We start from the raw sequence: 25,283 nt of genomic DNA, 5'->3' as shown, positions 1-25,283 counted from the left end.
GGTGAAATCCCTTCTAAGAGTGAGATTGCTTCTGTCGAAAGTACGGTAAAAAAAGATGAAGTTTCCAAAGAAAGTGTGAAAAAGGAAGAGAGCTTGCAAGTCCATAGGGATAAGCCAGCAATGAATTATCAAGATGAGCCAGCCCCATTCTTGCTTTCAGTAAGGATTATTCGGCAAGCTTTTGCATAGTTGTCTGGTTGATTCCGGAGCTTCAAGTAATGTAATGCCAAAGGCTATATGCGAGAAATTGGGTCTCATTCCCATATAGACTAGTAAAAGAGTTACACAATTAGATAAGAAAAAGGTACCTGTGATTGGAGAGTTGAACAATATTCATATGCAGTTGGTTGCGGATCCAAGAGTCCAGCACTTCATAGATATATCAGTTGTAGACATTCCAGACGGATATGGCATGCTCCTGAGTCGAGATTGGTCACGAAGACTGAATGGTTACTTTTCGACCTATTTCTCTCACATGTGGCTGCCATGGAGAGGTGTATCAAACCAAATCAAGATAGATAATACCCCAAGATTAAGATTGATGATAATAGAATATGGGGAAAACAATGAAATTCTTTTGCTAGAAACAGATCTAGGAAATTATAGACCAAAAGTTGCAGAGGTTTTGATGCTTCAAGACCCAGTTGAAAAGATAAAAGAAAATCATGAAATTGTGAATTCCACGGAAGTTGTAGAAAGCGATCATGATATAGATGAGGAAATTGATATATTTGAAAGTTTCAGAGGATTTGTATTCAAGAATATCCAGCAGGGAGTTGAGTTAGGCAACCATGCCCGCATTCAAAATTTATTGTTGCCTAACTGGTGCCGAATCCACGATACTGCTCATTCTGAATTCTCTTGCATGATGTGCAAGGTAGCTTTGAATCAGATACACAAGAGAATTCCTGAAATTCTGACACTTGAAGAAATTAGAGAGGCCTCTCCTAGGCTAGATGAAGAAATTATAGATAAAATCAAAGAAGAAATACATGACGAAGATCAAGTTTGGACATTGAGATTTGATGGTTCAAAGTCAAAGAAAGGATCAAGAGCTAGATTTGAATTAATCAGTCCCTCAGGGGAAACTTTTTTGGCCTCCCACAGATTGCAGTTTCCATGTACGAACAATGTTGCTGAGTATGAATCCTTAGTTCATGGATTGTTGTTAGCCATTCAGAAGAAAGTGAAGATTTTACATGTGTTTGGAGATTTAGAGATTGTACTAAGATAAGTGCGGAAGCAGTATGTCTGCCACAACAAAAGATTGACAAAGTACCGCAATAGGATATGGGATCTCATCGAAAGCTTTGATGCCTTCAATATCAAGTCAATATACAGATCACAGAATCAAGTGGCAAATGCGCTCACACAGGCTACTAGTTCCTTGGCACCCATCGCCATGGAAGGATTAAGGAAGTTTACAATGGAACTCACATCAGTTCCATCCGTACCAGATAATGTCACCAATTTCCAAGTTTTTGAAGATGATAAGTATATATTGGATTTTCTGACAAATACAGATATTTTCCTGAGTCAGGTTATTGATGAAGAGGAAGCCGAAGAAGTAGAATATGATTCAGATGGTATCCTAGATTTGAAGACAAACTTCATTCCTAAGGGAATGATAGAGCTAGAAAGAATATTTGATAGAGATAAAATGAAGATAGAAAGATTGCATGACTCAAGTGGAAGTGCCTGTGAAACAGTGAATTTGGGAAATGACAAAGAAGTTAAGAATGCATTCATAGGGAAAGCATGCACACCCAGTGAAAGGGAAGGCATATTAAAGAACATGAGAGATTTTCCCGATGTGATTGCATGGGGATATGATGATTTGAAGACATATGATACGTCAATACTATTCCCTTGAAACCAGACAGTAAGCCATTTAGGTAGAGATAGAGGCCAATGAACCCTTTGCTGGAACCCCTCATATATCAAGAAGTGAAGAAATTGTTATCAGCAAGGATTATCTTTCCTATGCGACACTCGACGTGGGTCGCCAATCTAGTCCTAGTTAGAAAGAAGAGTGGAGAGATAAGGCTTTGTGTTGATTTCAAAAATTTGAATAAAGCGTCAGAAAAGGATAATTACTCGCTTCCATCATTGGATGAGGTTTTACAGATTGTGAATGGATCGCAGATGATGTCCTTTTTGGACGGATATTTAGGATACAATCAGGTGATGGTAGAATATGAAGATAGATTAAAGACAACCTTCACCACAAAGTGGGGTACGTTTGCATACAGAAGGATGCCATTTGGCTTAATCAATGCTGGAGCCACGTTCCAGAGAGCTATGGACATTGCATTTCAAGATTTAATCGGAAAATGCATCATTATTTACATGGATGACATTACAATTTTCTCAAGGAAAAGAGATCATATTGAAGATTTGAGAAAGGTATTTCAAAGATGCAGAAAGTACGGGATATCTCTTAATCCCAAGAAATGCATATTCGGGGTTACAGAAGGTATATTGTTAGGACATATTATCTCGGAGAAAGGAATCTCCATTGATCCAGAAAGAGTTGAGGCTATATCCAAGATAAACCTCCCGAACAGTAAGAAAGAACTGAAGTCCTTCTTTGGTAAGATCAATTTCGTGAGGAAATTTATCTCCGGATTTTTCGGGATAATACGACCATTGAATGAAATTTTGAAGAAAGATGCTAAGATGGATTGGACGACAGAAGCAAAGAAAGCATTTGAAGAAATCAAGTCCACCATCGTTGAGGCTCTTGTTTTGGTCAGTCCTGATTATGCGAGACCTTTTTATGTTTATTCATTCGCCTCAGAACATACTTGTGCTACAGTCCTTACACAGAAGAACAAAGATAAAGATGAACATCCCATAGCATTTATGAGTGCACCGTTGAAAGATGTGGAGCTGAGATATCCGAACGTAGAGAAACAAGCTTATGCTTTGGTGAAAGCAATAAAGAAATTCAAACATTACATTTTGAGGACAAAAGTTCATGCCATTGTCCCAGATGCAGCAATTAAGACACTCCTTATGTAGAATGAATCAGGAGAAAGAAGAGGAAAGTGGGTTGCCACTATCCAAGAGTACGACATTGAGATACAACCAATGAGACTTGTTTGAGGTCAAGCCTTAGTGCAGACTCTAGCAGTTGATGGACCCGGATTAGTCCAACAAGTCTATGCAATTGAAGATGTCACTCCAAATGAATGGTATAAAGATGTTGTTTGCTATTTATTAAACCAGAGATGCCCTACGCATATGGGCCCAGCTCAGAAGAGAGCATTCAAATTGAAGTGTCAACATTTTATGTTACAAGGCTCGGTTTTATACCGAATAAATCATGAAGGAATATATTTGAGATGTGTTGGAAAGAATGAAGCTAAACAGATTGTGGAACATTTTCACAACAGATTTGGGACAGGTCATGGTGCAAGCTTGGCTACTGGGCACCAAATTTTAAGAGCAGGCTATTACTGGCCTACCTTGTTCCGAGATACTCATGAACATGTGAAGACATGTCACACATGCCAGGTTGTTGTCGTTCGAGAGAAGAATCCAGCTATGCCGTTGCAACTCGTGATCGAGTCCAGACCTTTCGCTATGTGGGGTATCGCCTTCATTGGTATCATCAATCCACCTTCCTCCGCGCAACATAGGTACATTCTAACCACGACTTATTACTGTATTCGGTGGTCAGAAGCTCAAGCTTTAAAGTTATGTACAACTGACGCTGTGATTAAATTTTTAGAGGAGAACATCATTACCAGGTTTGGTTGTCCACATGCTATTGTTTGTGATAATGGTTCTTCCTTTACATCATTAATATTTTCAAATCGGGCTTTTGAATATGGTATAACCCTTAAGTTTTCATCGAATTATTATCCTCAAGGTAATGTGTTAGCCGAATCAACGAATAAGAATTTGCTGAGTGTGATTAAGAAATTGTTAGAGAAAAATCCGAAAGATTGGCACACACAATTGAGATTCGCCCTTTGGGCAGATAGAACAAGAGTTAAGAATTCATTGGGGACATCCCCATATTTTCTGGTATATGGCCAAGAGCCTGTCTTCCCTGTACAACTGAGAATTCCTACATTGAGATTCATACAAGATTACATGGAGGGCGAAGACAGAGTGCAAACGAGACTGACACAGTTGATGAACTTAGAAGAAAAAAGAGATAAAGCATTAGAGAATTTCGCCAAACATCAGGGCGTAGTTAAGAGATGGTTTGACAGACAAGCATGGGTAAAAGCCTTTAGGATTTCTGACCTAGTGCTATATTGGGATAAAGCCAATGAAAGAAGGGGAGATCACGACAAATTTGACAAACTATGGAAAGGCCCCTATCAGATTGCTGAGATATTGGGAGAGAATGCATTCAAGCTAAGAACCTTAGCTGGTGAGGATGTTCCGTTGCCCGTCAATGGACAGTTCCTCAAGCATTACTTCGAACCTTAGGTTTCTTTTGAAGCCTACCCCTTGTATCATAGTTAGAATAGGCCTGCTTTGGTTTGCCTTAGTTTAGTTTTGCTTCCGGTTCTGCTTTAGGTTTTAGGTCGGCTTTGCTTAGGTGTTAGTTCTGAGGGATATCCGCTTGTGATGTGGGAGTTGTTGTCAAGACACACTCTGCATTTCACTAGGTTTTGTTTAGTCCATTTCTTGAGCGATACCTCATGAAGTTCTTTGAATTAGAGATTGTTTTTGTATAGTGTATCATAGGTTGAATCCGTATTTGACGGGATTGGAAAACTTTTATTGTGTTTTGACGCTGACATCATTTGATTATTATATTTTACACATTAATTTTATCCGAGTTATTATAGATTCTCAGGTGAAGCTGTGACTAGTGAAAAATCTTATATCCTGCTTCAGTGCCATTATAATTCTCGAACCCAAGTAAGTTTATTACTTACAAGCCAAATGAATTGACGGAATTTGCAAGTACGCAAAGAGCGAAATATCAAAAGAAAGAAAGAAAAAGAAAGTAATGCAAAGAAATGAAATATCTAAATTGGCTAGTGGGAATATGCGAGTAACTCCATCGGGGCTATAGACGCCTGGCCGGTAGTGGAGCAATATTCGTGAGATTATAATCGACCACTTGCGAAGTATGGACATCTTACATAGCTAGTCTCACTGGATCCTTTGACTTTACAATATTCTCGTGAAGGTAATGAATGCAATTGCACACACCTAGATAATCAATGACTAAGTAACTTGATACAATTCTTGGATTCCATCTTTTCAAATGTGTTTTCTGACCTTTTTCTATGTTATGCAAGGATTAATTGAAGGTTCTAAGTGTCGGATTGAGCTTTGTTCTTGAAATGTTCTGGAACATTTCCTCAGTGGAGTCGCCAGATGTTGTGACCTTTTCACACATCGCCCCATTGCTAACAGGGACCCCCTCTTTTCCGGCTTTCTACGTTGTTAGGTTAGGGTTTTGGCTGCTTAGTGGGCAATTTTGCGTTTCCCGTGCCCGAGTCTCGGAGTTTTGATCATGCCTAGTGCCATCTAGGGTTTTTGAAGTTGCAAAAGTTGATATTTTAATGATCCTAAGTTTTGTCCAAGTGTTGACCATTTGAACGTTAACGTGTTTTTAAACACGCGCATCAGTGATTTTAAAATGCCAAGGTATTCCAAGACCTTTTGGAGTTCTTTTCTCGCTCCTAAGGTATTATTTAAATTGATTTCGCACTTTATTCCAATATTTTCCTAGCGTTTTGCTCATATTTTTGGAAAATTTGTCTAAGTCCAGTCTAAATTTAAAGTTTCTAAGTGATTTTGAGTGGTTAAAATGATAAAATCCTAAGGGAAATTCATATTCCAAGGGTTAGGGGGTCAAATTTCATGCTAGAGATGCTTTTCCCCTCTCATTCCAGACTACCCAACCCATTCCCCCACTCAAAATCCACACTACACATGGGTTTCCCCTGAAATCCACACTACACATGGGTTTCCACCACTGTTTATCCAGACTACCATCGATTTTCCACCAGGAGTGCGGACTATAGTGCAGACAAAGTTAAGGATGATTCCATGCCTGGGTCGACTTTCCACCAGGATGTTTTGTGACAAGTGACTGCGGATTTTTGTCTAGACTTTCATTCAGACAGAGGTCGATTTTCCACTGAGAGCATTTTTATGAATTTTGAGTCCGGATTTTCATCCAGATTGAGGTCGATTTTCCACCAAGGAGTATTTTTCCAAGTTAAGTGAGTTTGGAGTGTGGATTTTTCAATCCAGACTACCATCGATTTTCCCCTGGGGAGTTTTGTGTGCATTTTTTATGAATTTGAGCATGGATTGTGGATTTTTCAATCCAGACTGCCATCAAGAAACCTCAAAATTTAGTATGTTGCATACATAGTTTAAATTCTCCAAAATCTCTATTTTCTAGCTTTGTTAGCATTTCTTTTTGCCTCTTAAAAATCAAGAAAATGATGTGTGCCATGACAATCTATGTGGTTCTGAGGCTCTTAATTTGGGCTTGGGGGTAGGGCCTTTGTCCCTTGACCCTGCCCTATATCACGACATAAAGCGCACTAGGGGCACTGCTCTTGAACCCTGCAAGGGTTTTTCCTCCTCAACACCATTGGGGGCACTGCCCCCATACCCTCACAAGTGGCGCTGCCCCTTCACCCCCATTGTACTCATTTGAACTGAGAAGTACACTACAAGTCCGAGTTTACAAGGTACAGTCCAAGTTCATGGACAAGTCTTCATCTACAATATCATCACTAGTCTTCCCTAATATTACTTTATGTTTACTTGTCGTTTGGAAGACAATTTTTTTAGGGGGAATGATGTAGTTAGCATACAATGACTATTATTATGTTCCAATAATATTGGCTATTTGACTATGTATTAATTTTTCGTATTAAGTGTTTCATAATTTCAAGTAGTTATAAGTGTCGGTTGGTTGACGGTTAAATTCCTCTTAGCACTATTGGGCTTTAAATATATTGTGTATCGTCAAGGAAGGTAGTATGATCTAGTCAAATCAACTTAGTTTCTTGGTTGACCATCTTTGGTCTTCTTTTGTAATAGTTTCATGTGTGAATAAAGATACATTTTACTCCTATATCTGGTATGTATTGTTATCTCTATTATTAATTCATGTATTTAATTTATCGGATATAGCAATAAACACATAATACACTTTGGGCAGAGATAGTTGAGTCATATATGATCAGAATGTCAGCTGCTGCGTTATTCTTTCTTGATTGGCAATCAATGCTCATAACTTTAGATTTACCATTAAGGCTTTGGACAAGTGGTGAAGTTGCCAACTCTCCTGATCTTTGGCATGGGCTGAAGGATTTTGGAATCCTTTTGAATTTGTAATCTAGTGATACCACATTCCCATGCTCTCCTCATGGTGTACCATATACCATAGGCTTCTTAAATATTTTTTGTCGATACACCTAAACACTACGCAAACCAAAAAGATCAACTTCCCTTTGTTATCCTTGCATATGCCCCCTGCAACCAATTTGCTTGGGTTTCCCCATTAGGTTCCATTTTGTTTGCTAGCTATATTCCTGTATAAGTAAAACCAACCAAATGACTGTGCAGCAGAGAAAGAAGCTATCAATCAAGTAAAACAAACAATTTCAATTAAGTCAACAACACACCATTGCCAAAATACAAGATTTCCATCATAGCTTCAAGCCATTTCAATATTTAGAACTGTGTAGTTTCACTTTTACTTCCATAACTTCAAATTGTTGTCATGGATTAAGTTTGGATTGCTTCTTCCCAAGAGGATTGACTACATGCTTTAGATTTGGTTTCAAAATCCACAATACAAACTTTTTAATGCAAAATAGAAAAGGGCAGGGTCTGTGATTACATAGCATTATGGGTCCTGAAAAACTATGGAGATGGCACTTGTTATTCCAAATCATCCAAATATTCTTCACAGTTATATCTAACCTAAAGATGACCAATCATACCCTCTCTCTCTCTCTCTCTCTCTCTCTCTACCTACGTATCTATCTATCTATTCATCTATAGTTGCAAATTGAAGAAAGAAATGCCTAAGGATTCATTGAGGAACCAAGCACCACCAATCTATGTCAAGGGTCTAGTGTTTCATTCCCAGGTTGTGAATAAACACGGGTATATATCCCCCTTAAAAGTGAAAGTTGTAATAATGAGAGAGAGAGTTATTTCAATGGTTGTTGATAACATCATAATAGTATAACTTTCTCATGTTAGAATGATAAAAATTGCAAGCAACAATATTGGTCATAGGATAACATTTTTCTCTTGTATGACGACAGCATATCAAAATTTGTACATGAGCTCTCCTTTCTCTTGTTCTCTTCTTCTTATTATAACATTGTAGACTCCTTATAGAAACACAAGGACAATAAAGAATAACAAGAATTATTTGAGCTAACCCAAGTTAAAAAAACAGAAAAAGTAAATGCAGACATGCACAACAAAAATCAGCTATAACTCATTGTTTATGGAGGTTTTGTGGGTAAGATAGATTGGTATATGGATGTAGGATGTTCTCAAGCTGGCACCAGTCAAAGTAAGCTCATTAGAGCCGTCTTGTGCACTGCTAAATCAATGAAAATGTGTCCCTTAAGATTCCTTAAACAACCTTAACACTAAAATGATATTTGTCAGATTGATTTCTCCATCATCTTAGAAGTTCTGCACATAGAAATTGAGATTGTTGTTTATGAATCATTTGAGCATGTCCTTGTATAACTGTCCTTGCTTCCTTCTTTTCAAATCATAGGATATCAGATTTGATCTTTATTTTAACTTTTCTAATAAGTAAACTCACTAGGGCCTCCTCTTTCACCACCAAATCACTAAAACCTGAAAATGGTGTTTCCCAAATTCATTCCTTCGTATCTTAGAAGTTTGCGCGTGGAGGTGGTGAGTGTTGTTTATTAATCATTTGAGCATGCCTTTTTATTACTTTCCCAGATCTCTTGAAGCTTTCAAATCATATCATATCAAACCTATGTCCATACTGTTTCTAGGACAGGGATGGCAGTATATGTGTAGATGCATTTCAGGGACTGCAGGGGACGGTGATTAAAAATAGGGAAAATTAAAAATATGGGAAATTTCAATTATTCATTTGATAAAGCATTCACTCAATTCATTACATAACTATATTACATTTCATTTGACATACAAATTTACAAAACTTATCGTTTTATTGTCAATGTGCATATACATTGACAAAATGCTAGAAGGCTATATATACATAGAAACAAGCTCTACAACTGGTACACCTCATCTTCATTCACACCAAAACTAGATTTTGGATATAGGTTACTCCCAATATGTGGGACTGCGCCATCCAAAGGATTCCTAACCAATCTATGTCTCCTCATCAATTCGTTTGGCATCTTTATGATCAACATCCCAATGTGCTGTTGGAGTCTAATATTTATGTCAATTTGGAAGTCCCAGGTGCTATGCATGGTCACCAACTTCTCTAGTTGTTAAGAGGTAATCCTATTCTTCGTGATTGATTGGATGAAACTATATGTGGACCAATTCCTCTCTATAATAGAGAAATTGACAACTTGTGAAAGGAGTCTAGTGGCAAACATTCTCAACTTTGTTGCATCCTTTTCATGCCATGTCCACCATTTGATAGGGTTAGTTTGAGAAAATGTAACCTTATCTATACTGCTCTTAGGTTTGCTAAATGTTGTAAGATTGACAAAAGCAAACTATTATTGTCAAAGTAAAGTTGCTTCCTCAATGCTGTACATTTTTTGAAGGGCCTTCATGGATGCTTCTTTCACCTCTTCATCCTCAAAAGGAGGCATTTTCCTAGCTCTTGGTGTATGTCATCTGGGATTCAGATCATAGGCTACTATATAAAGAGGACGTTTGTAGTGTTCCACTGCTACATCACAATGGGCCTTTTATGCTTGTCATGTTATTCAAATTAGGGTGCTTGCTGTAAATTGTTTGTTTCATATAGCAAAAAAAAATTGTCAATTGTCTCATAAATCTTTCCGAGACTCTAAGGGAGTCTATATTAGTATATCTGATCACCTTCACAATGGGTGAGATAACAAAGGTAATGTGTCTACAAATAAAAAAATCAAGAAAGAATAATACTCAACTGATAGAGTGAATGCTACGCTTTTTAGGATGTAAAATTTAAAATACAAAAAGTGAAAATAATATTCAAGTTATAAACACTAATAATATAAATTTGCTTACCTGATAGTGGACCACCAATCATCATGAAGGATCTTTTGTTTCACTCTTTATTTCAGCCATGTTCTCCTTTGACCACCTACCCCACTTTGCATTTACAATCATTAACTATAGAAATTTTTGCACCTCAACTGTCCACTTTAGAAAAACGAAGTAATTGTCATAACTAGTCTCCACAGGTTTGTGTTAAGATAAGGTGATATTAAACTTGCAATCATATGTAATAATGTTGGATCTACGACATCTTTGGAATGGGTACTTGGATGCCCATATAGGTGGTTGAGAGAGTATTAATTCAGTGGCATTAAGAGGGTATGCTACTACAATGGTGGTTACAAAGTAATTTGACTTCATTTATACCATTTTTCCAATTGTAGGTGTTAGGAGTGTGGAGCATGTCGTTATGATGGCTGGGGTCCACATTAATTGACCACTCCATTTTGAACCACCATACTTGGGAATATGTGCCCAATCTTCACACAAGCGAAAGATAATAGTTATGATTTCTATTCATGGAGCATTGATTGATTGATTACGGAGCTGTTGGTTTTTGCCATACAATAAGTTTTGGTAGTTTTGGACCTTTAGTTTTGGGAAACCAATCATGGATTTCCATCTTTGGTTCTGTATAAATTGATTATTGGATGCCTTGGATAGTTGTTTCATGGGCATTTCAACAGGTTGAGCATCGTTCATTACTAGAATTTTGTTATTTTGAAGGGAGAAAGTTGGATGTATCGATGCAACACTTCTATTGGATCAATACAAACTTGTGATGTCTTTGATGGCAAAGTTTTTTCTTGAAAGGGTTTCTCCATGTACATTTGGTGTTGTGTTACTTATATGTGCTTTCTGATTTTAATTTGTTGTTTTGAATTCTTACATGCTTTCCAAGTTATATTTCAGATTTACAATACTCTATGGCATGTTCTAAATCAGATTTGAACACTTAATTCTAATATTATATTTGCATTTGTTCACCAATTTCTCAACATTTGGTATAAGAGCCTGAATTGTGATTAGAGAGGGATGACTTTTTGGAAGTATTGTGAGATTTTCCATTTTGGTGGAAATATTTAAATTTAGTGGGTTTTATTGATCTATTTGTGGTTGTAGCCATAACATCTACTTCCATTCAGATCTTGAGAAGTTCAGTGGTTTTAGGTACAAGCTATGGAAGCTAGAGATGGAGAATCTTTTGGAAGAAATGTATAAATGGAGATTAGTGGCAAAGGAAGAAATAATCCAATAGTATATCTAATCAAATTTGGAAAAAGTTAGACAAGAAGACATGGGGAACCATCTGGTTACGTCTTGTAGATTCCACCCTTTTGAATGTCTTAGAAGAGACCACCATGTTTGTATTGTAGAAGAGGATAGATGGTATTTATCAAACTAAAATTCTAACTAATAATTTATATCTCAAAAGATGTATGTACTTTTTGAAAATGAAAGGAAAGTGATTTTGTTGCAAAATATTTGATTACCTTTAATATGATTTTGAGTCCACTAGATTTATTAGATGTTAAAATTGATGGGGGAGATAAATGTATATTTTTTCTTTTTATTTTACTCAAATGTTTGGAGAACTTAATTGTGGATATTAGTGGTAGTGTTATAGAACTAAAGATGGACTCTCTTATTTCTATGTTGCTTAGTGAAGAGATGAGAAAACCTAAGGATGAAGGTTCTAAAGATGCCTTGCATGTCTAGGGAACGCCTAATACAAAGGTGGGTCAAAGGGGGAACATTAGAAATCTAAATCCAAGTCAAAGGATAGTCCAAAACCCCTAGAAGGAGGAAAGCGAAGTGTTGGAAATGTGGAAAAAGAGGATGTTTGAAGGAACGCAAAACAAGATCTTTGATGATTCCTCCATAATGAAATCCTTTGATGACAATGATAATGATGCATTGTTTATTTCTGTGAATGTTACTAGTGATTACTCTTGGCTAGTTGATTTATTTTGCTCCTACCATATGATTCCTAAGAGCTACTCCCAAAGAGTGGGAGTTGATTTTGGTGAATTTTTCTCTCGTTGCTAAATCAATTTCCACCATATTCCTACTTTCTGCTCTTGTTGCTCTTTATTTTGAAGTAGAGCAAATGGATGTAGAAACTTCTTTTGTATAGGGATTTTGAAGAGGAAATTTATATGCGACAACTAGATGGGTTTGAAACAAAGAGCAATAAAATTGTGTCTACAAGTTAAAACCATCATTGTATGGTTTAAAACAATCACTTATTGAAGTTGGGTAACTAAATATTTCCAAACTAGCATTCTTGGTTTCCTTGTGAAGCAATTTGCCAATCTCACAAATTCCTAGATCCTAAATCATTGTATCATCAAATAATCTAGAGGTAAAAAAAATGAGCATACCTCATCAAGTCATCCATCTCAAAATTGATGTTGTGGGAAAAAATCTGAATTGCTCCTCTATGAAAGAACACAAATCAGCTTGTATGCAAGCTGAAAACAAATTATTAGTCATAAGTCACTTCATTGTCTACCCTAAACAAACTTAGGATGATTGTAGTATTTAATTTTTCCGATTGAAACCACTTTCCAACATACTCCAATAGTCTAGTGGTCCCAAAATACTCAATTTTGAAGCTGATCAAACAAAAAAATAGCAAGTCGCAATCTGATTTTATTAAAATCAGTAACCTTGAAGTAGGACAATAGCTGCATAAATGCAATCTCCTTGCAAGGACATGAATGGTGAGCATTGAGATGCTCAAAATATCTTGGAAGAGGTTGAAAAAGGTTCCTAAGAACTTTCAATTGATAGTTCCTCCATCCCTTGACTGAAATTTTTTGCCATCCTTCATGAATGTGAGCAAACCAAAGTATTAGGTGGCTGATCTGCAACAAACAATAGAGTCAAAACTGAAAATTTGAGTTATTTTTTGCCAAGGAACATCTCTCTGGTCACTATAACCTTCCACCATACTTTGTTGGTGACCTCTATCATGAATCCAAAGTAATGAAGCAACTCCACCTTGCTTGCGCTGCACAATTCTGCTATTCATGTGTGCCTTGTCAGAAGATCTCCTCATTAAACTAAAGGATCTTCTCCAAAAAGAATGCCTGCAATCCAAATCACCCTAGTGCCATAACAAATTGCACCTCCAAGGCACTAGGATCTTTGTAACCATCATATAATATTATGTCCATCTTGAACTTGGCCTCCTGCTTCCCATGGAGTATTGTGACATCTTTGACTTCTTGCAACTCAACCATGAAAGCATCACCAACTAAGGGTCTAGGAGCAACTGATGTCTCCATATTCCATTTCAAAGAAGGATTAGCATATGTCACATAAGTTCCCAATCCAAAAAGTGGATTGTCAAATAAGTGGAAATCATGTTTGGACCTTTGTCTTACCAATTCTTTATGCAAAATAAGTTCTGAACTTGCATTATCTTCTGCTGTTATGAAAATTCCAGCAAGCTCAAAATCACTTTTTGGAAACTCCTCATGGTTAAGCATGATGTAGTCTCCATGTTTCAATACATCCCATGTGGAAACTTCATCTTCATCCTCATGCATTCTTTATCGAGTGGCCTTCCTAGAGGATTACCAATCATAAAGTTTAGCACATCCTCATGATATATTCTTGAATCATTAACAAGTTTAAAACCACACTCTTTCATGCTTGGAAATTTCACCAGGATCCCATATCTTGATATTGTCACTAGATGTTTCATCTTCCATCACAAAGAGTGGATTATCATAAGTTGACTCTACACCCATTCAAAGAGAGAATTAACAAAAAACTGAAAGTCATTCCTTTCCTCTTGCTCAAGCCCATCTTGTTGATCCAAATCTGCACATGCAACCTCTAATTTCTTTGGGAAACCATCTAAATCGAACTCATTTTAAAAACTGTCAACCTCATCAATTACTTGCTTGATTTCTTTGGCTCTTTGCTCATTCTCTTGCTCCTTGAAAAGTTTTGTATCAGCTAAGCTGACCTTCTACCTCCATTAGTGTCATCTAAGTATTTCTTAACATGTCTTTTGTTGAATTAAGCTCAAAAGTAAGCTTGTCAACCTTTATCTCCTCGTCTTTGAATGCAGTGATGGCCTCCTTTGCAAATTCAATGGCATAATCTCAGTCTCTAATCAAGTGTAAGTACTCTGATTTCATTGTCTCCAAAGAGTCTTAGATAAGTTGCAAGTTTGAAGAAGTAACTCTACCCTCAACGCCTTTTTGCATGAGGATTTTAGGGATCTTGTGAGCGTTGTTCAAACTTGTGAGGACTTGAATCTCTTAATCATTGGTTACCAAGAGTTGATTCTTCAATTCACATAACTCTCTGTCTTTGTTCTGCCAAGTGACTTAGTTCTCCATGTAGCAAAGATTTTGAAGTATCTTCATTTTGAGGAGCCATATGATCTTCAAAATCTGCTTTCTCTTCACAATCACTTTGATCAAAAGTCATAGTAGTATAGACATCCTAAATTTGATTAAACTAATTAAATAACTATTTATTTAATTAAATTCATTTTTTTCCTAAACTTAATTAAAAATCTATTTTTATTAATTATTCATATCCCTATAATTGATTAAAACATATTTAATTTATTATCCTCATTCCGTAATTAATTGAATTATATTTAATTAATTACAAATTCCCTACTTCAAAGTTTGATTAATAAAAGTAAATCAATCTTAGCTCTCACTTCCATTAATTCTTACAATCACGATTAATTAATTAATTCATGATTAATTAACTAATATATCCTTAATTGTCATTAACATTTTTCTCAATTTTTAATTCTTTAAATCTCCAAACCTATAGTCATGTGACATGTGTCTTCCCAGCCTTCATAAATGCTTGAATGCACGTCACTCTCATCCTTCCACGTCATCCTTTGACCAATTATTTTATTGGTTGTTCACACATGTGAGATCCTCTTCCCAATAAGAGTCACCTTACAGTTTCCTCTTTTCTCCATTTGTTATTTTCCCAAAGCCTACGCTTCTTACATTTTGCCACTTATGTTACACTTGTCCTCTTCTTACTCTTCGCAATGTGTTCTCACACATATGTGAGCACACTTTCTCCTCTTTCCCATGCCGAGTATCATTTTCACATGCTTCCATCTTGTGACACTTGTCACAAGGCTAAGACCTCTCATTTTTCCTTCAATCTTGACCATCCATTTTATATTGAAATCTTTATACTGCATTCTCGCATTCAAAATCTATAAATTGGAGCCTCTCCTCTTCCTTAATCATCACTTCTTGCATGCTAAATTTATGCTATCATTTTCATCTCAAGATCATTACATTGCTAAGACTTTGCTGTTGGAGAGCCATCCACATCCAAGTCCATCCAAGAGCAAATCAAGTGAGAAGGGTGCATTACTCTAGCTCAATCAAGAGAGGAAGAAAGGTATAAACTTTGGAGCTATTTGCTTGTTTTCTTACGTTTTATGCCTTTTAGTTTTTCATCCTCTTCAAGCAACACCATACTCTCAAACAATGAATCATCGCTAAGTGCTCATTTAAATTCTTCATCTGGCTTCATTTCATCATGTTCTTCTATTGAATTCTCTTAGAAGTCAAACTAATGTTCTTCATGCATGGAAAATTCCCACTCAAAATCTAGACTGCCATCACTGGAATGATGTGGATGCTCCTCTTTAGGTGTTGTTTTGAAAATTTCAGCAGCATCGAATTGTTTATTAGTAGTTGCAACTTTTTCGAATAAATCATTCTAGAGCTCCACCATACATGCCCCTTGATAAAAGACATCTTCTTCTTCATAGGAAAGTTCAGAATGTTTGTCTCTCTCACATTTAGGCTCGACTTTTGAAATTTCTATTATTGTCTTTTCAAAATCAGCAAGCTCTTTCATTATCACATTACCTTTCTTGGGCTCATCAGCATTCCGTTGGATCCTTCCACTCATTGTGCGATTCTTTCCTAGTTTCTCTCAAAGACTTTACAATTGTAATCACTTCCTTGTCTATAGAATTCTGCATTTTTGCTACTGTCAAGGAATGACTAAAACAAACATGCACATATTGGTCACCAATATGCATATTACCACTAAACCAAGAGATTCAATTGAAATTCTGATCTCAACTCTGACATGCAAGTGCTGTTCACTAACATGCAATTAAAAATCTACAACAAGTGTTAGCTTCCCAACAGGCTGGCAAGAAAACCAGCTCTGATACCATTGTAATGACCACCCCTACTTTTTTCCAAATAATCTTAACTGAAAACCAAGAACACACAGTTTCTGATACACCTTTTGATCACCTAGATCTTGAGATTGGCAAAGTGAGAGCATACGGTGCTTAGGATCACACTTCTTCTGAGTTTGCTGCTATAGTAAATGCCATGCAAATGAGTACATACACACCAAGCATCCACAATACCCACATGCCATGCTTATTCGAGGAGAGTGTAATGTGCAACACAAGCATGCACTAGATGGCTGAGTTGACAACTTTTACTCTCCTTGAACAGGGTGCATGACAAACATAATGAACATTTAAGTGAGCATCAATCAAGCCTTGATTCAAACCAAAAGGGTTGATAATACTAGGCTTGTCCAATTATAAAATGTGATATGTATTGGAGCTAAACTGTCCAATATTACAATATAAGAAATGCATGCATGAAAGCAACCAATGGTACAACCATCCGGATACTATAAACATATATTGTCACATCTAAGAATAAGTGAGTACAATGATTCGCAAGAGCTGCTATATAAGCTTTGTTTCTGATTTTCAAATTGAAATACTGCTGCAATAGATTTCATGAAGTAATATCACTATGAGCCATATGAAATCAAAAGGCAATCATACCAAGTGAAGGGAAACTATAGTAGATGGTGGAGAAGCCATGAAATCACTGAAGTAACATTGAAAATCACTATCAAACACTTATACATAGGTTTTGAAAAATAAATTGAATAAATGATTCAATAATCGGATGATTACATTGAACGATATACACACGTATATATAGAGGTTACAAGACGATGTTCTATAATTAGAACATAACGTTAAAGTAAAAGATTAAAGACCTAAACGCTAAATTAAGTGTGAAAGCTAAATAAAGCTTAAAAGCTAATTAACTAAAAAGAAAAAGTTGAATACTAAATAAAGCTTAAAAGCTAATTAACTAAAAAGCTAAATGACCATTAAACAAGGAACTAAATATAGGTGACTAAAATATAATTAAATATTCTAATACCCTCCCTTAATGGTCATTCTATCTACTAACTACCCTACAGAAGACACTGCAGGTCTTTTGATCACAAATGAAAAGAACACTCTGCTGCAATGGAGACCCTCCCTGGATCTGAAAAGTGTTAATGACCAAGAATACCTAAATCCATCCAATCTTTTGATTACAAATGAAAAGAACACTCTGCTGCAATGGAGACCCTCCCTGGATCTGAAAAGTGTTAATGACCAAGAATACCAGAATCCATCCAACCTAACGTTGGGTAACCAAACTGAAAACTGAAACCATGATTTTAAGGAAAATCGACAAACCCTTTTGCAGAAGACTATCAACTCCAAAACTGACTACAAGATACCACGGTTGCAGATGTTCGCCTTGGCAGGTGCAACCCAAACTAACTGCAACAAAGCACGATTTTGAGGAAAAAACCGTCAAACCCTGAAATAGGAACCCTCGAAAAGAGAATTTACGATTTTGAGGAGAAAACCGAAAAACCAAGAAATCTGAGGTTACAAATCATCGTTTTTGTGGAAAAAAACGGTAAAACCCAGATAACTAAAATCTTATGCGAATATCGCGGATTACAGATGAGATCATTTTTAAGGGAAAATTATAAACCCTGCGAACAATTTTTGAGGAAAAAATCGTAAAAACCCTCCCATGATTTTTTGTGGAAAAAATCAGAAAACCGACAGACAATTTTTCAGGAAAAAATCGTGAAAACCCTGGGACCTGTAAGACGAGGTCTGGCCTAAATCAATCTGATCAAGGCAACAATATTCAGATATCATGAACATGCACTGTTCCCAGGTGTTGTGACAGTTGTTGAACTTTTTTCTATGTTCCAACATGATGTTAGTCAAAGATGCCATCACAAAAATGGAGGTTGAACGAGGTCAACCTAGTGAAAGTATGAGACAGAAGAATCTGATTAAAAAATCAGAATAGAAGCAGCTGCACAAAAAATCTGAAACCCTGGAGGAGAATTCTGGCACAAATTCCAAGGTGCAAATTTCAAGGTTTGGAAGAAACCCAGAAATTAAAATTTTCTGCACACTTAAAACAACATAAATGGTGCCCAAAAAACAACAAAAATCCCAACGTCCATAGAAATAGCAGAAATTGTGAATTGTTTTTAAATTCCAAGGCAAATTTGCTGGCACAAAATTCGAGGCACAAAAAACGAGGCACCCAGAAAAATCTGAGACCAACCTAGAAAAGCTCTCGAAAAACCCACGAAGAATCTGAAAACATAATACAGATCCGACGGCTCAAAAATCGAGGCATGGAAAACGATGCACTTAGAAAAATCTAACGACGACCTAGTTGAGGTCTCGAAAAACCCATCAAGAATATGCAAGCAAATTAAAATTTCGACTTGAACTGAAAGGTCAAAACCCTAGTCGAAAATTGAATAAACCTTAGGAAAATTTTCAATCTGCAAAAAAAAACTCCAGTTTGCAGGTCCGAAAATCTCCAGAATGCTAAAAAAAACATGAACTGCTGCCCAGCACAAAGAAATTCGCCCACGAACCAGAAACTCTCTAAAAGCCTTCTAAAAAGCAAAATCGTTTTTTATAAAAAAACAATAAAAAAAAATCTGGAAAATATTCCAGAAAGAAGGGCATGAATTTTTATTAAAAAATTCGCCAAACTTTAAAGAATCCCATTGACCCGCTCTGATACCATGAAAAATAAATTGAATGAATGATTCAATAATCGGATGATTACATTGAACGATATACACGTATATATAGAGGTTACAAAACGATGTTCTATAATTAGAACATAACGTTAAAGTAAAAGATTAAAGACCTAAACGCTAAATTAAGCGTGAAAGCTAAATTAAGCTTAAAAGCCAAATAAAGCTTAAAAGCTAATTAACTAAAAAGAAAAAGCTAAATACTAAATAAAGCTTAAAAGCTAATTAACTAAAAAGCTAAATGACCATTAAACAAGGAACTAAATATAGGTGACTAAAATATAATTAAATATTCTAATAGGTTTGATATAAAATGGCACAACATAAGTCTGAAAGAACAGTGAATGTCATTTAGAAATCACTCAAATAACACAATGAATCATACCCATCACCACTCAAAACTGTAGCTTATGTAGGAATCTTGAAACTCACTGAAAACTCACTGTTCACCATGAAATTTCTGTCATATGCAGGTCAGAAATTTGAAACAGCAAGGAAGAGATCTGATACACCATCAAACCCTATCACCACAAAATCCAAACTCCTTCCAACATAATTTGATCAACAAGAAATCATCTCATAACGAATCTCTACAACCAAGCACCTCCATACAACCAAGAATCACTCCAGGACAAGCTGCAAATAATTCAGAAACCTCCACACACATGCCATACTCCAGCATTGGTGCATCCTCCATGAAATGGTGTGACCATTTTAGGAAGGTAATTCAACACTTCAAGTTCTACAAAATTTCAAAATATTAATCAAACCAAAACTTCAACATTTCTTAGCAAAACCTCAATCTTTCTACTGAAAACTACAAACTCCATTGAAGCTCCAAAGTGATTTCTGAAGTGAAACTACCATAAACCAGCTAGGGAGGATCTTTCACCACCGAAACTAGCGAATTCGTGAGGTTTTTGTCCTCAAGGGTTTTTGAGGACACAAGTTCTATCAAAAATGCTGAAGCAAATCAAACTCATCAACGACCCAAACAATGAGCCCTCAACATCCTTTTATAACTTTTTTGAGCAATAAAATATTACTTTTTTCATATTTGCTCCAGAACTCCTTTTATAAAATAATAATTAACTTTATGGAGCACTTAATGGTTTATCATTAATAAAGTCCCTTTTCCAACACATCCATTAGAAATAACTTTTTTACACGCTTAAAATGAGCTACTACACTTAGTTGTCCCTTTTAATATTTTCAATATTTGACAATTTCTGTCAAATATTAATTTAATACTTCAATAATATATCTAAGTTGTGGAAAACACCCAAATGATAGAATTTTGCAATTTTGATCATACCAAAGTAATATTGAAAACTAGGGATGATATTTGGAGGCAATCGGGTGACCTTTTAAAAATGGTTTGCTCCTTAAAGAAGCTTGGAGAGCGCCCAAAAGCTCAAAAATTGATTCTGAAAGCATCAAATGGGCTCTATCTAACCAACATAACTCAAACCCAAGAATAGTTTCTCTACAAGACTGATCAAATGCTTCTCCAAGAACATTGGAGTTTTTCCTAACCACCCAGATAACCTCCAAAAGACTTGGGAGCTTGCTAAATGTGCACAAATTGGCTAAGCACCAAAAGGAGACATTAGAGTCTGCCCATCCATTATAATCAAGAAACTCATCCTTATCTAGTTTTGATTTGTATCCTCCATCAACAAACTAACCTTCAAATATTGTTTGTCAAGGATGGCAATGCATTTCTATGTTCTCTAGGGGGACACATGAGGAACTAATACTATTTCTCTTTCTCAACATTCTTGAATTAAGGGCGAACGTGCCACATAAAATGGGATGAAACAAGTACAATGGAATTGGTCAACCAAATCACATCTCTTCTCATGCTTGCACATTTAAAATCCTTGCAATTGTCCCTTGCCTCATTTGTTTTCCTCTTTCATTTTGTAGAACCTTCAAAATTGACAACTGTGGGATAGCAGAAGGTATAGATTCTAGTGGCTTCCCTATAGATCTTTCTTCATCCTCCATAAACAACCTGAACAACTTGGCCTTCTCACTAACAATTATCTTTTCATAAATCTCAACCCCATTTGCAGACATGCACAGAAAGTGACTAGAAGCGCTAATTTAGCTCCCTTTGAAATCTCTATTGCACACAAAACAACCATGAAATTTTCCCTTTTTTTGTTTTTTTTAAAGCTGTCACAAATTGCAGAAGTAGTTGAGAGGCATTGAATGGGTTCTTTGCATAAGTTTCTAGGAGAGAAAAAGGGCATGCAAATAAGTTATGTGGTGGCTTGTTTTTCAATGCCAACATCATTACTTGCGTGCTCCTCAATGCTGCTCATGTTGTTCGAATAGAAACAAGTGCAAACTAAAAAACAAAAAAGAATAGTTTGAACTTTGAAAGATTAAAAAGAAAATTGTAAAAAAATAACTTATGTCGATGTTGTTGTTGCTCTCTTCTTCTTGGTGTTGGAATACCAGTCTCTTTTTCTCCTCTCTATTCTTTGTCACTGTTCACAAGTTTAACAAAACAGCACAATGAAAATGTGTGTAATAAGTTTTTCTGTGTTGCAGTGTTTGGCACAAATATACCTATATTGTTAAATTTAGGTGATCAGATCAGATAGACAAGAATTTACACAATTGCACAAAGATTATCCTGGGAAAACCTTCCTCTTGAAGGTGGAAAACCCAGCAAAGAAGTTCCTTATTATTTTTTTGATATTCAAGATGACTTTTACAATGAATTTGCTTCACTCCTTGAAGCAATATATGACAACTAATTCACATACACAGAAAATCTGATCTGCAACAAAATCGATCCTCCTTGATTGATTCGCAACTGCTGTAGATAGACTTCAATCTGCTGCTTCAATGATTCGACTTGCTGAAGATATACACACTTCGCCAGAAGATGAATCGTTGTAGAAGACTGCGGATCTGCTGAAGGTAATCTATATTCGATCTGATTGTATGAATGATAATTATGGAGGGAGATCAAACCAATCTTTATACCCATGCGTAGAGGTCTTCAAACAACACGTCTCTTTCACAAAGTCGGCTTCAGATTGAATAACACGCCTCTTCACAAGGAGCGGTTATATTTAATTAATCACGTCTTTTGATAGATAATGATTATATCATTAATACACGTTTCATAATCCAAGGGTGGTGGGATGCAAATAGAAGGTCGATAGTTATTAATATTAAATCAGATTTATGTAAATGTGTAAGGCCAATAGGCGACTCACACATTTAATAGCTAAGTCAGCCCTGAAGGATCCAACCGAAGCTATACATCAACATATATGGCTTTGGTTCAAGGTTAGGGCTGGAGATGGGATGGCCTAGTGTTTGCTCAAGGTCTGCCCTATGAACCCTAAGCTAACTCGGGGTAGATTTTAGCAAAGCTAGAAAAACCCAAAGGCTACCCAAAGAAAAAGAAAAAACATTTTTAAAAATACTTCTATAAAAAAGTACCAAACACCTATTTTTTCCCTTAAGTGATAAATTTGTGAAAATGGCATGTGCCAGAGGTTTGTCTAGTTTCAAAGAGCCGCAGGGTGTTGCCCTCATACCCCATGAGGGGTGTCTCCCCTTGGCTTTGCTTGGGGTATTGCTCGAAATTCTCACTGGATGCCCTAGCTTTCTGTATGGCTCTATATATTTTTTTAAACGTTTCAGACTTTTTGGTGTATCCTAATGCTCTGGCACCACGTTATAATTGAATACTTGCAAAGCATCGCCCATCACAGAATCATCAGAGCGGAATGAATGAACAACAGAGAGAGAGAGAGAGAGAGAGAGAGAGAGAGGGAGAGAGAGAGCTTGGGGTTATAAGTTACAGTTTAGTCACTTACTACAATAAATGGATTCACGGTGCGTATTTAGCAAACGCACTGAGCATGCATTAGAATCATACACTGTCTTAAAGGGACAAAATTAGATTTATGCACCAAAAGTTTGTCCACATACATCAATTTAGGGAACTTTCATCTAAATTAGTTACTACATTTCATCCCGGTCAGATTCAGTTTCTGCAATTCTAATTTTTTCACCCGACATATGGGTTGCAGTCCTTTAGCTGTATTCTTCCTCTAGTTTTCTAGTTCTATATCGTCATTCCACATTCCACATTCCACATCCTGCCCGTTACACACGGCATTTTATGAACAATAGATTGCCTTTTCTCCTGTAACCAAGGTCTTAAGAAATATCTGAATATCAAATTCTTCTTGTAAAGGATGTAGTTTAAACATCGTACTGTTAGCATTGATTTTGCTTATATATTTTTGTTTTTCATGTAAAGTTATCATCCAATGAGTTCTTCCTTATTCGTGTTCATATAATATTTGCTGCAGGATATTTCCGCGGAATGCGATATCCAAGCAATGCCAAGTTTCGTTTTCATAAAAGATGGGAAACAGATAGACAAGCAGGTGGGAGCAAACAAAGCTGAGCTGGAGAAGAAAGTAAAAAATTATGCCACTGCAGCGTAGTGAGCATGTCAGCCTGAAGATGCTTCTTTGCTAGACTTGTGTTTCTCCATAAGATATTGTGATTTGGATTTAATATATGGTATTGCTATATATATATATATTGTGAACGTGAAGACTGACCTGAGTGAAATTTAGAGTATTAAGTGATTTATTCCTCCCAGATGGTTCCTTTTCTTTATATAAATGACCATGCACCATTATGATAAGTATCATCTTTAATATGTTTTGTATGAATAGATTGCTGACATTTTACAAAAATGACACACATAACTTTGCAATATAAATCCTCAGTAGCTTATTTGTTCTAATTATGGAATGGAAGTCATACTTTTATAAATACACCACTGCCAAATGCATTGAATATTATCAAATATTAATTTGAAGTCGGAAAAACAACGTGAACTGAGCCATAGAGGGACAGATGGAGAGTGGTGCGATATGCTTGGCAATGCATGATTTTTGATAATCTGTCCCAAAAAGATTGAGAATTTTGTTCGTCACACTCTTTTAAATCTCTTTTTTAATTTTAGCATAAACATTCAAATTAAAAAGTCGCAAGGCTAGGGGCTGAAGTGGCTATTTTAGCATGCATTACATGGGATAAAGAAGTATTCTGGTATGGAGCTGAGAAATGTTAATCAAGAAACGTTCAGAAATGTGATTAATGGTAGACCAGTAATCTGTGAAGTATAAGTATTGAATGGATGAAGCAATTTAAATTTGAGTTTACATTGCGTTTTTACTTATCATCCTTTTTAATTTACTTGGTTTGCCACTAGATACCTCAAAAAATTTACTCTGCATCCTCTATGGTAGGAGTTTACATTCTTGCTTTGAAAAATCTTGATTATGGCAAATCTGCTGGAAATATAAAATTGATAACTATCCAGTTGCTTTGTATTCAAGATTCATTCGATTTGGAAGTTGGAACAATAAAAGTCGGCCTTGATTACAACAATGGCTGGAAAGTAAATTGTTTGCAATTCCAAACCATTTACAATCAGCATTTAAATCCCCCAAAAAGAATCCTGCAGGATCCGATATAAATTCATGCATGAAGCTATTGCTGGTTGTGAAAAATGACTAGGTTAACTAAGCGATTGAAGATAGCAACTTGCTTGCTTCAATATCCATGGTATATGTATGTTTTGGGCAAAGTGGCAAATATAGCTAGACTCGCCAAAAATGCCTTGAGAATACCAACTGCACTTCAATGGCGTAATAGTTAAAATATTGGCGGCCTGGCCTGGTGTGGTTTCCCAATCATGGAAGCAGTACGGTGGGATTTTATGGTCAGCTCGATGTGCAGGGCTCTGAGCTGCTAAGATGGCAGTGTAGGGCAAGTATGGTGTCGGAACTATGGAAGAAGCGAAGGTTGTTTTTTTAGAGGTTAAGAGGCATGCGATTAGATTCCTGGTGACGTTTGAAGTTTTTCCAGACCTTTTAAGGTATGCCTGAAAATACAAGGCAGTTATTTTGGGTCATTTCTTGGATCTGGGTAGAATAGTTTTGAATGAATGAATGAATTTTAATAATGTTCATGAGATCAAGTGGTCTAAGGGACCAAGAGCTCCAAAAACAACATTGATTCAGGTTTTTCTCCACGTCAGCTCTTTTTATATGCAGTCTGACTAAGAAATTCACAGTTTTGTGAAGTCTTGCTTCCTCAAACAG

The 25,283-nt window shown here is 36.2% G+C and overlaps 1 protein-coding gene across 2 annotated transcripts in view; it reads left to right on the top strand.

The window, feature by feature from the left end:
- Positions 1 to 23,815, top strand: part of LOC131060173 (thioredoxin H9) — a 62,498-nt gene extending 38,683 nt beyond the window's left edge. For both annotated transcript variants that reach the window (XM_057993306.2, XM_057993307.2), the window contains exon 4: positions 23,472 to 23,815. In XM_057993306.2, coding sequence (XP_057849289.2) covers positions 23,472 to 23,609 — 138 coding nt within the window. In that variant the 3' untranslated portion in view covers positions 23,610 to 23,815. The remainder of the gene's footprint in view (positions 1 to 23,471) is intronic.
- Positions 23,816 to 25,283: the final 1,468 nt, after the last annotated feature.

Source organism: Cryptomeria japonica, chromosome 7 (genome assembly GCF_030272615.1).
Source record: "Cryptomeria japonica chromosome 7, Sugi_1.0, whole genome shotgun sequence".
Lineage (NCBI taxonomy): Eukaryota > Viridiplantae > Streptophyta > Pinopsida > Cupressales > Cupressaceae > Cryptomeria > Cryptomeria japonica.
Note: the sequence above shows the minus strand (reverse complement) of the source record. Positions and strands in the feature narration are given on the sequence as shown.